At 41.1% G+C, this 12,262-nt stretch overlaps 1 protein-coding gene across 2 annotated transcripts in view; it reads left to right on the top strand.

Moving 5' to 3' along the window:
- BRWD3 (bromodomain and WD repeat domain containing 3) overlaps window positions 1-12,262 on the top strand; it is a 61,828-nt gene that overhangs the window by 22,978 nt on the left and 26,588 nt on the right. For both annotated transcript variants that reach the window (XM_062007056.1, XM_062007057.1), the window contains exons 9-17: window positions 871-971; window positions 1,702-1,772; window positions 2,726-2,826; window positions 4,350-4,390; window positions 8,274-8,378; window positions 9,332-9,485; window positions 9,995-10,129; window positions 10,935-11,063; window positions 11,469-11,694. In XM_062007056.1, coding sequence (XP_061863040.1) covers window positions 871-971; window positions 1,702-1,772; window positions 2,726-2,826; window positions 4,350-4,390; window positions 8,274-8,378; window positions 9,332-9,485; window positions 9,995-10,129; window positions 10,935-11,063; window positions 11,469-11,694 — 1,063 coding nt within the window. The remainder of the gene's footprint in view (window positions 1-870; window positions 972-1,701; window positions 1,773-2,725; window positions 2,827-4,349; window positions 4,391-8,273; window positions 8,379-9,331; window positions 9,486-9,994; window positions 10,130-10,934; window positions 11,064-11,468; window positions 11,695-12,262) is intronic.

Below are 12,262 nucleotides of genomic sequence, written 5' to 3'. Positions count from 1 at the left end.
TTGGCAGGTTATGCACATGGATGGGAGAATGCGTGGGGACGTTTGACTCAGAATCCCTCTTTCTAGAGCCTTGCTGCCTTTGATTCATCACAGTCTTCTCCAATGTGCCAGTAGTCCCTGGGAGACTCATTTTCTCTCCTCTTGCCTACACTTCCAGTTTTGTCTGATTTTAGTTATGTCACAAGTTAGTTACTTTAAGGTGATTGTTTTAGAGATTTATTTTGCAACCTGGTTTTCTGTTTTATGTATCACTTGGCAATGTGTATATGCATCCCTCACAAGCTTCTTGTAAAACTGGTGGTTTAGAGAATCATCACAGTTGGTCCTGGCTTTTTGAGGAAACAGTGCTTGATCTCCTCATCAAGCAGCCAGAAGATTGAATGTATTGCTACAGTTCTGAAATGAAAGGGAGAGACTTAAGAATGAAAAGGTTTCCTACTCCTTAGAGAGGCAGAGGAGAGGTTCAGGAAGAGGGAGGGAGTAGGAGTCCTGTTGTGCTTTAGTTCTTTGGTGGCTTGGATGCAGGAATCATTTTTGTCTTCATTACCATGTTTGATCCAGTTCTGTCCTAGAAAGAAGTATTTCCTCCTCTTGTTGCCCCATTAAAGGGTCTAGGCTTAATAATTTCTCCAGTATGCTAACTTTTGTGTGGTAGAAGCAAAGATGTCAAACTGTAGAAGTTTTCCTTTCCTCAGCTTTATTTTAATGGAAGTTGAGATTTTGTGCTTACCCTTGGTACTGCTCTGTGCTCTCTGTATTCCCAGCTCATATGTTTGTGGAAAAGGTTCTTGTCAAGGTCCATTTACAAGTTTACAGCAAGGAAGGGGAGAAAGAAATTAGCTGGTTTAACTGTTACAACTTTATTTTTAGTTCTCTCCAGCAAGGAAAGGAACAACACGATACCTCACTTCTACTGGTGCTGACGGAACAATCTGTTTCTGGCAGTGGCATGCGAACACCATGAAATTTAAGTAAGCCTGTTTAGATAATTATCTTCAATAAAGGACAAATTTATTTGGGGTTTTAGTGTAGAGAGGAGTGCTGAGATAATTAACCAAGGCTGTGTTCTTTCTCAATAAATACAATTCCTTGGGATATCTTCTCCCGTAGACACACTGTGTCTGGGTGCCAGACCAGTGCCGTGGGTCAAGGAGCTCTTCCTTCTGTGGGTCAAGGGAGAGGCAAAGATCAGGGCTGTTATTTCTGGGCTTTGGGCCTTGAAAGACAGTGTTATGGAAGAGCTTTTCAATTTTTATTTTTGAGACTAAATCCTTGACCAAAATGTACAGGTGGAAGGATTTATTTGCTTTTAATCAGGTGAACACACATATGAAGGTGGCATCAAACTCAACAGGGAGTAAATGCTATTAGACTGATGGTTTGCCATCTTCTGTTTTAAGTAGATTTGCACTGGTATCATCATAAATAAATTAAATGTTCTTTTCAATTTAGAAAATTATGTTTTTCTGACTGAAATGAGGAAGGAAATTGCTAAAATGAACAATATGTTTTAGTAAACTTAGGTGAGAAATAAAGAGATTGAGGCCGGGCCTGTTGACCTGCAGAGCTGCAGTGCACTGCTCCTGTTGAAAGGAGATTGAGGCCGGGCCTGTTGACCTGCAGAGCTGCAGTGCACTGCTCCTGTTGAAAGGCTTTGGAATCCAGTAGTGAAAAGTAAAAATGTTGTGTTGTTGCATATAGGGATCGCCCTGTGAAATTTGCAGAGAGGTCCAGGCCTGGGGTTCAGATATCTTGTTCATCTTTCAGTTCTGGTATGTATGCACTATTAAGATGCCTCAAAGTGTTTTGTGACCTGCAGTTCCTTTGGTGACAGGACTGTTACTGCTTTTTAAATACAGTTGGTATGAAACCTTTTTTCAGTGAATTATAGCACTGTCAGATTGTGATTGTTTGAAGTTTTCCATGCTGAGCCTCTGCCTCAGGCTGATTTTTCTCTATTTTTTGCTACAATTTTAGCTAAAATGCCTTGACTGCATCCAAACAAGACCGTATTTCACTCTGTCCTTGTGCACGAGTGGTTTTACTTTGTAGCATCCTCTCAAGGTCTTACCTTGTAAAGTTTTTGAGTGAGAAGTTCTGGAAGTTGGGCAGACCGGTGTCCTCTGTTCAAGGGTTACACGTTTGCCAGTCTTCCAAATTTCGCTAAAGTTCTGGGAGGATGAGTTTAAAGTAACTAAAACTGCTTCAATGCAGTAAATGACACAATAGTGACCTTCCTGTTCAATATTGTAAAGAGAACAAACATGACAAGAAAACAGCTTAATCACTGGCTCCTGATTTTGCAGTAAGTTCCCTGATGTGTGTCCAATAGACATTGAAGAGGTGCTTAAATGTTTTATTTGATATTGAGCATTGAGAATATGAAGCTCTTCCTCATCTCATTTTCCTCACAGTGTAATGGAGAGTGCTGTGATAATTTCTGAGGGAAAGCAGAGTAGTTGGTTGTAACTTGCAATATGCTCTTCGGTCAGAAAGGTTTGCAGCTGGAATATATTGTAGAACTCACAGTTATGCTAAAGTCAATATAGTCTGAGAAAATACAGCTCAAAGTAGAAGTGAACTCCTTTGTTCAGAAGGTGCGTTTTGGTTACACTGGAGTTTTCTGTTTAAAACTGTAGTTTGCTGCTTTGACCAGAAAGCAGTAATTAAAAGAGCTTGTTCCTTGGATGGTTTTTCTTCTCACAGAAAACACTGTCTTTCTTAGGTGGGATGTTCATTGCAACAGGTAGCACTGACCACGTGATAAGAATTTACTATTTGGGCTCAGAATCTCCAGAGAAAATGGCTGAGTTAGAATCTCATACGGTAAGAGACAAAGCAGAAAGTAAATGTCTTTTGTTTTTCCTCCACCTTTCCTTATTTCAGGTACTTAGGGTTTATACCTCCTATTTGCCTTATTTTCTGGGTTGGCTCTCAACACTGTGGTTCCTGTGCCCCCTGATTGAAGGGAACCTGCTTTAGCAGAGGGGTTGGACTAGATGGTCTCTAAAGGTCCCTTCCAACTCCTACCATTCTATGATTCTATAATGCAGAAGGCATCTTGTAAAAATCCAAACCAGCTTAAATACCTGTACAATGACTTTCAATCTTGATTTTCAAGTTTAAGTCTTGGTAGCTTTTATTAAACCATTGAATGCCTCAGTTTTAACGAACCTCCATAATAAAGAGTGACTAAACCTGTGTCAAATCTTTCTTCATGTTTTAGTTGTTACCAAGAGCATGTGATGACTGCATTATTTATTATGTGCATGGTAAACAAGATCTCAGAAAGGCAAACTTAGAGCAACACTGATAGGGCTGTCACTTGTGAGGAGTTTGGAGCATTTATCTTTGAACCTTAATAGCCCAGCTGCCCACCCTGACAGAGGTTATGACCAAGGTCTGAGTTGATTCACTGAGCTTCATCAGGAGTCATGGGTCTCACTTTTAAGCCTCAGAGCTCCAATATAACAAATCTAACAGGGATTTTTCTCACCAAGGAAAAAGTGCTTTCTATATTCAGCAGTTCAGATTTGGAAGAAGCTACAATTCCTTCAGTTGGCTGTTAATGCCAGAGACTACTGTCAGCCCAGCCCTGGAAAAACATCCCAACCTGGACACTTGGTTATCAGGAGCTAGAGGTGTCAGTGGGCCTAAAGATAGCATGTGCATGTAAGCAACACAAGTATTTAGAAAAAAACAAAGAAGGCAAAAGCACATCTCAAACATAACATTTCTTTCTCTGCAATTGGTAAGTGGAAATAAAGCCAAGGTTTGCATTTTTTTGATTAACTACTTTGATGAGCTTAAATGTGAGGTCTAAAAATTGCAAGCCAAATTTGTTTGGTTAAATTGTTCTTTCTCCATCTTGCTGAGTGCTGTACCTGCCAGGCCTTGTGAGCTTCTAGAGGTCCTTATTCCTGCTAATGCTGTTGAGTCTGAAAGGTACAGGGTTTCCCAGGCAGAGCTTAACCCAGGGTGTGTACAGTGCTGTGGCATTGTGCAGGAAGACTGTGCTCAGCCAAGAACAGAGCTGCAGCAGCCTCTTCCTGAGCATCAAAGTGTCAGGGAGACTGAGTCAGAAATCCTTTCTGTCTCTGAGCTAAGTTGGGAGCAACATGAAACCACCACCTCTGTGATGTTTTCTATTTCAGTGTATAACAGAGAATGTCTGAGGAGGTTTTAACTTCAAATGTAATTTTCAGTTCTTGGATTTGTAAGGTACTATGTTGTAGATGTTATGGAAAGGTGCAATTTGCTAAAGAGAAGCTCATCATTAAGGTCTTTTTTGGTGAATGTTTCAAGTTACAAAGCACTTAGAACTCTTTTTTTTCCTCCCTCCTATTTAGGACAAAGTGGTTGCAGTCCAGTTCTGTAACAATGGTGACAGGTGAGTGGCTGTCCCCTGGGACTTTGACGTATGAAATGTGCTATTTAACTTTCCAAATAACTTCTGAGAGAAAATTTAGTGCAAGAGGACCAAATGGGCTCTGACTAATCTTAGACAAAGTGTTTAAGGTACGCTGCAATATGCGTGTCTCATCCACAAACTCGGGCTTTCTGTCCTCTGCTGCAACAACAAAAACCTTCTGTAACTTGGCTTTTGCTTTGTATTCATTTTTTTTAAACTGTGCAAATTGGACACCAAATCTTGTGTCCTTTCAGTGTAAGAGTGTCTTACTTCACAGATGGCCTTGTTAAGTACACTGAGGGATAGGCCTGGAATAAGAGCATTCTAATAATTGTACTTCCACACAAAAGTTGGACATATGCAAGTGATCAGACAAGTAGGTCTGGAAGGAGCTGTGGACTGATCTTTAAAAGAGCTTTTCTTGCAAGGTGCTTCTGCCTGGTAAGATGGCAATAACATCAGAGTACATGAATTGTTTATAGTGACATCAGGGATGTTGTTTCTCGATCACTTTTCTTTCTTAGCTAGAACATCACATTAAACATGAGGGGGAAAAAAGAGCTTGTTGGCTTTATAATTTCGATCCTGTTACCTAAGATGAGAAATCAGCACATATTTATTTATCTGTGTTGCTCTTAAGCTTGAGCTAGTGACTTTTGGGCATCTTTTTTTCTGGAGTTGCAGGAATCAAAGGGCTGCATGGTGACTGGACAACGTGTCCAGCCATAGCCAGTGCTGATTGCCCAGTTAGAGGCAGGACATGTATTTTGGATATGTATTTCCCTTGTTTCTGTACTGTGGCAGAGATGAGGAGGTCCCTTCTTTATCAGCTGCTATTGCTCTGTCCTCTCTGTAGTAAGTAGTGTGGGAAAGTGCCACTCCATGACTTCTGAAGTGTGCTCTTAGATTATCATTTGAGCAGTGTCTGCAGTGACCGAAGGGAGGGAAATAGGGCTTGGTGTGTTGTCAGAAGTGAAATGGAAGGAAAGCAAGGAAATAATGGCATATAAGTGATGAGTATTGTGGATAATGAAAACAAGGAACTGTAGAACCACCCTTCATCTTGTGGGTTTTTTTGTTTTCATTTCTTCACAGGGCTCTCATTTATAATCCATGTGAGAGTCACATTGAAGCTGATAGTGTTGCTGATAGACTATGTATATCTTTGGATTTTTGTTGAAATTGACTTTTCTTGCATATGTCATCTGTATTGTTTCTACCAGCTGAGGACCAGAAAGCAGCCAACCATTAGCATAATTTGAGAACATTTTAGAAATAGTATGACATTGCTGATATGTTGCTGAAGCACAGGGCCACCCACCCTTTCCTGTCTGCCTCATGTCATTCCTTGGTGAATGATTTCTTTTACTAATCTCCCTTTGGGCACATTGAATAAGCAAGTGGTTCTTCTTCTGGTTCTCAGGGTTCTTAAAAATATGGAAAGAGGCTTTTATTTTCATAAACACACAATTTATAAGAGCTCAACTTCTGTGAGGCTCTGGAGTGATAGATGTGTTATGATGAATAACCAGGCCTTCATCTTGTATTTCTGTAAATCTGAAACTGCCTTAAAAAACCCCGACACCCTGATTCATTTCCAAGGGGGAATAAGCAAAGAACAGCTTGTTCATGGCACATAAGGGTGCAGTTGATCCTCACATCCCAAATTAGGATCCAGTCTACACAGTAAATAATACTCACCTGCTTAGTTTGTCTGCATTTGAGATTAAAGCTTTCCATTACACACGTTCTTCTCCCTGCAGTTGTTTGGCTTTTCACGAGGATTTGCATGTTTTGTGTGACCTGCCATATTTTGGTGTTATATCCTTGCAACCCGCTATCTTCAGCCTTCCCTGAGTCACTGGTACATCTGGATAGCTTATCACTAAGTGTGATATGGAATGGGCTGATCTTAACGTTTCCTGGAGCAAAGGCTGTGAGAGTCTCTCTTTGTTTACGTGACTAGTGATGAGGCACAGTACTCACCTTGACCAATTGCTGGAACTGAGTATAAGGGACAGTTATTCTATACACACATCACGTGTTCTCTGAGGTCCTGGGTTGCTGTCCCCCATCCAGAACCACTTACAGAGTCACCTTTGAGTCTCAATGATAATTTCATTGATCTGCTTCATTATTCATAGTAGTTTATATATCTCTGATGACATAAATGGGCAATATGTGAATTTCTAGGCAAATATGTGAGTCTCCAGTTTATTAGTTCAGAAAACAGTAGTTCAGTGGTCTTAACATTTATGAAGTGAACCATTCCAACCTGCAGAACTTTCAGGTTTTAAACCAATGCTAAGTCAGGATGCTCATGATAGAATGTATAGAGGTGCCTGTAGACATGTCTGCATGTCCAACTTGTGCAGCACAGCTGTGTTGGAGAGTGGCGTGACAAGCTTTGATTAGTGATCAACATCTTCACGTCAGGGGATTTGGGGCAGTTTTTACTCGTGTTCCTTATTTTGCTTGGCAGGAAGTTTAAGGGCTATGTGCAAGCAGGAGCCTTCCAAGCAAAACTGTAACTTTGCCAGCAGAACTGCACCTGTACTCAAAGATGCAAATGGTGTGGGAATGTTCTGGTGTAATTGTACTAACAATTCCTTCCAAGCAACGTGAGAGCACAGGTCTCACTGGGGGTATTAGGTCACATGCTCACTGGCAATTATATGCTGTTGTGGTGCTTGTGATTGAAAAGTGATAGCCTTTCATTGAAATATGGAGAAGTGAAAATAAAAAGAGAGTAAACTTGTCACAAGTATTTTTAAACAGTTTTTTGTTGCGGTGAAAAAAATTCAGGTTAGGGCAACTGAAAAGGAGAATCAGTGACTCAAAAGAATGTACTTCTAAAGGTGAAAATGTGTTACTTGAGGAGCTTTTTTGGAATCCCTTTTTTTTGATAGCCAAAGCATGAGGATGTAGTTAAATGCATTTGCTGAGTAACAGAGGTTTTTTTAAACAAGGAGGAGTTTGAAATTACAAATGCTCATGTTCCACTTCACAGGCAGGGCTACCTGCTTGTGTTCAACTTGGGTATTTCCTTTCTCTGTCTTCACCCTCTCCCTAAATTAATGTATTATAATTTATGCTAGACTGCTGGCACACAGTTTCTTTTTCTTTGCTGCCACTATGAACTGCTCAAGGGATTTGCTGATGTCATTAAAAAGGGAATGTGCAGCTTGTATGAATTACGACATTGAAGTCATTCCAAGGCCATCTGCTAGCTGGAGCCAAATGTAATTAATATTGTGGGATAGAAACTCTTTTGTACCCTACAGTATCTGATATGAAAATTGTAACCTCACTGTCTTTTAATTATGTTCTCTAGATCAGAGATGCACAAATAATGTAAAGAATAAGTGTTGAAAGAAGATGACATACATCCTAGCTTCTGTGCCTCTGTGAATGGGTGTGCTCTTGGCTTGGCAGTGTTTGGTAGCTGCCTGTTTCCTGTGGCTGTAGTTCATGGTTGTTTAGGAGTCATTAGGTGCCCCTATATGTGGGCATATATGGAGTAAGACAAGTGTGTATACACAAGTACACACTCCCAAGTGTGTGTATATACACCTGTATCCTTGTGTGTGTGTGCACATGTGTTGCAGAGTGATATAAAAGTGCTTGCAGTGACCTTCCCTAAGGTGAGTGACAGTCCTCTGCCAACCTCCTAAATGTTCTTGCCACAGGATTTAGCATACCCACACTGTTGCTGGGGATGGAAAACTCCATTACAAAGCTACTAAGTTGTGAGAAAATAAGATCCTACAGTGGGTGTGTGGGTGTTGGACCAAAAGCAGCAGTGGCTTCTCCTTATTCACTATTTCATCACTTTGGTTTTTTTCTTTTTTTTCCCCCATAGCTTAAGATTTGTCAGTGGAAGCAGAGATGGAACAGCAAGAATATGGCACTATCATCAGCAGGATTGGAAAAGTGTGGTCCTGGATATGGCTACCAAAATGACAGGGTAAACCAAACCAAATCAGAACATGCTTTGTAGCCATGTTTACATAGAAAACAAAGTCTTCCATCACATTGCAAACTATTTACTTACTTCCATCCTGAGTTCATTTCAGTGCATGCTTTTTGTGTATTGGAAATTCCATGGCTCCATCTGGTATGTTACACAGAAAATATTAATATGTTGGTAGTTCCCCTCTCTAATGATTGGGGAATATTGAGTATTGTATAGATGAAGAGAGAATGTTAAACAGAGCTCATGTCAAGGACAGAGATTTTAGTAGAACCTCATTGATCATGTGCTGATATGTTAATATATATATCCACCATGGTTCTTAACATTATATTTTTCCTTAAATCTTTAAGTAAGAGATGAGATATGGTGATTTGCTTCTCAGGTTCAATTAGGGTATCAAGTTTTTCTTTCTGAGATCCTCAAGTGACTTCTCTAAGTGGCCTGGTAATTGAGTCTGCATGAGAACAAAAAGCAGAAATGGAGAGATCCATTAGGCCTTTTGCTTTGCACAGTTCTTTGTGTTCCATTGGGTTACATTTTTAATAAGTTAGCTGGCCAAGTGTGATTTGGATTTATTTCACAGGTTCTTGCTCTTTATAGAGTTTGCTAATATTGATGACTGATAAGAAAAATGTCTTTTAGGAAAAAGAGAGCTGAATAGTTTGGAAGAGAGAACTGGGGTAGGCAAAGGTGATTGCTTAAGAAGAACAGAAAATAAACTTCTCCTTTTTAAGGAAATAAAACTCTATAAATCTTAGTGATACTGAATATTTCCCAGATTTGCTTTGTATCGCTGCAGAAAGCATCCTTTGTTCTCCTGCACTAGCCAGTAGTCACGGTGGGGGCAGCCATTATCTCCCCAATTTCATACTGAATTAATGCTGTTTAATGTTGCTGTATGCAGTTACTGATTGATTTCCTCTTTTCATCATCGATTTCCTTAGAAACAATGTAGCATCTGGGGAGGACAAGGTGACTAAGCTGAAGGTTACTATGGTGGCTTGGGATAGATATGATGCCACCGTCATTACTGCAGTCAACAACTTCCTTCTCAAAGTGTGGAACTCATGCACAGGGCAGCTTCTTCACAGCTTATCTGTGAGTAAAATTCAAGTGGGTAATCCCAAATGGTTGGAGTTGAACTCTGAAATGGATTTGAGGCTAAACTACATCATCATTCCCCCTAATGAGGAGTGTTTTGTCCTGAAGTGTGCTACCTGGGAGGGATATGTATTGCGGGGAAAGGAACCGGTGACCGAAGTGCTGCTAGACCCTGGTGGTTGCTGGCTGAGAGGGAAGCCCTTTGAAGGCCACCCTTTGTGCCCAGATTAGAGGGTTGCAGCTGTCCTCACTGCTGATTTCTCCATCCTCCCCATCCCTTCCCATCTCAGCTGTGCAGAGCTGCAGTCCGAGGCACTTTCAAAGTGAGCAGTGAAAATACCAAGTCTGACTCAAATATTGACTGAGTACAACTCTAGTCTGAGATCCAGTGAATTGAGCTGTCATGGCCACCTGCCTGGACTGAAGTGTCCTCACACTAAATACTTGTATGTTTGGGAATATTACCTGGGGAAATCTGACTTTCTTTTCCTTTGCTTTCACTGCAGGGCCATGATGATGAAGTGTTTGTGCTGGAGGCGCACCCGTTTGACCAGAGGATTGTGCTTTCGGCTGGTCATGATGGCAATATTTTTGTTTGGGATATAGACAAAGGAACAAAAATTCGCAATTACTTCAACATGGTGAGAAGGAGCAGGGGAGGGCTTTTCACATCTGTGTCAGACTGATCTTGAGGCAAAAGCAGATTTCATTTCATACCTCTTGTGAGCAGTGTTACAACGGGGTTAAGGGAAGACTACACATTAAAAAGAGAACTCTCTGCTCTTCAGTGGGCAATAGCAATGTATGGTTTTGCATCTTTTGTAAGTGCATCAGCAAATCTTTCATGGGGTCTGTGCCATCTGATTGGTATTCATGTGTATGGGCATGGTTGTACCATGCAAAAGATTCTAGTGGCTCCCGAGGTAGAGCAATGAAAACCAGTGAGCCCGTGAGTTGCAGCGTGATGCTGTGGGAAGATTGGTGTGGTTGACTCTCCGTCACATTATCTTAATGTGCCCTCTGCCAGATCTGTTGGTTTGGTTCCAGTGCTGAGCAAATGCAGCTGTAGTGTTTCAGGACCTAAGCAAGCCTCCTGACACATGGGGCTGTGAAACCTGCTTGGACAGAGTCAGTGCCTGTCTGAGATCTCGTGCAGGCTTGCCCTGTGTCATCTATTAACATAAAATCTAGACTTCTAGGTGTTTGTTTCAGAACAGACATTAAAAGTTGTGTTGAAATTTCAGGGCAAAGAGATAATGCAAGGCTTTGCTTCATCCTTCAGTGAAGCTAGTGGAAAAAAGTATAACCGTAAATCAGTCTTGAGCGAGGTGAGAAATGACCCAGAATTAGCATCAAATACTTGTTGGAGGGCAGGTGGAAGATTTGTACAACTGTTCTTACAGAGAGCGTGTGATTGTGAAAGGAATGCTCTGTGTTTGTATACAGATTGAGGGCCAAGGCCATGGAGCTGTATTTGATTGCAAGTTCTCACCAGATGGACAGCATTTTGCCTGCACAGACTCTCATGGACATCTGCTACTATTTGGTTTTGGATGCAATAAATATTATGAAAAGGTGAGTTGAAGGAATTTCAAACTCTTCTATATCTTAACCTGGTTTTGTCTTGGAAGCATTCGTTTTACAGTTAATTCCCTCGCCCTGCCCCAGACAAGGTAATAATTAGATCATGGAGCAGTTGTATACCTAAATCAAAAAGATTTAGACAAGAGAATCTCTAGACAAGGGAACAAAGCACTAACTTCCCTCTGTTCACCTCTGTTGGCATATTTTACTATTGACTTTTTGTATCAGGCCTTGGTAATAAACCACATTTGTGGTAGGAATCTGTCCCCTGTCATAACATTCCTTCTGCTGATCCTGAGTGTAGGAGTTGTGCTTTCTGGGTATGGGAGCCATTGCAAAGCAGCAAGATAGCTGCAGTTGGCCACTGATTTATTCCCTAAATTGCTTTTCCTGCAGATTCCAGATCAGATGTTCTTCCACACGGATTACAGGCCACTAATCCGTGATGCAAATAACTACGTGTTGGATGAACAGACTCAACAGGCTCCACATCTGATGCCTCCCCCATTCTTGGTGGATGTTGATGGGAATCCTCATCCCACGAGATTCCAGCGGCTGGTACCAGGGAGGGAAAATTGCAAGGATGAACAACTTATTCCTCAGCTGGGATATGTAGCTAATGGTATGCTGTCTAAACCTCCTGCATAATACATGTGTTGCACCAGCTCAGTAGGATGGCTCTGTAAGGATGTGTTTGTTTCAGTTGTCTTCTGGAACTGGTGGTTTACATTTGGTGTAGAGGTAGGAGAAGAGATGGGGTGGCTTTATGGCATAAAGGAAGTGTATGGAATCAATTTGACTGGAGGCAAGATGAGGAGACTGCAGGATTCCAAAATCTGTGGCCTTCTACAGGATATTTGGCAGGATGCTGAAAGAATTGTCCCCAAAGTGCTGTGTAACTCTGGGTGTGAGTGAGGAAGCAGGAGGGTAAGGAAGACATTGGAAAAACTAGCTATCATTTTTGAAGCAGATTTTTTTCTCATGGATGGAGACATTTGCAAAATGCTGGTCTCAAGAAGAGATCTTCCATTATTACCTACCAAAGCAGAATTCCTTTCTGCTCTTCCTGAGGGTTTGTGTTTGCATTCTATGTGTGGTCTGCAATTTTAGGGTTTGATTGTAACTTGTCTTTTTAACCTTTGCCTCCATTTATTGCACGAAAGCAGAAGGCCAGCTGGTGATGAGATGTT

Source organism: Colius striatus, chromosome 13 (assembly GCF_028858725.1).
Source record: "Colius striatus isolate bColStr4 chromosome 13, bColStr4.1.hap1, whole genome shotgun sequence".
Classification (NCBI taxonomy): domain Eukaryota; kingdom Metazoa; phylum Chordata; class Aves; order Coliiformes; family Coliidae; genus Colius; species Colius striatus.
This window is presented reverse-complemented; position numbering and strand designations above follow the sequence as displayed.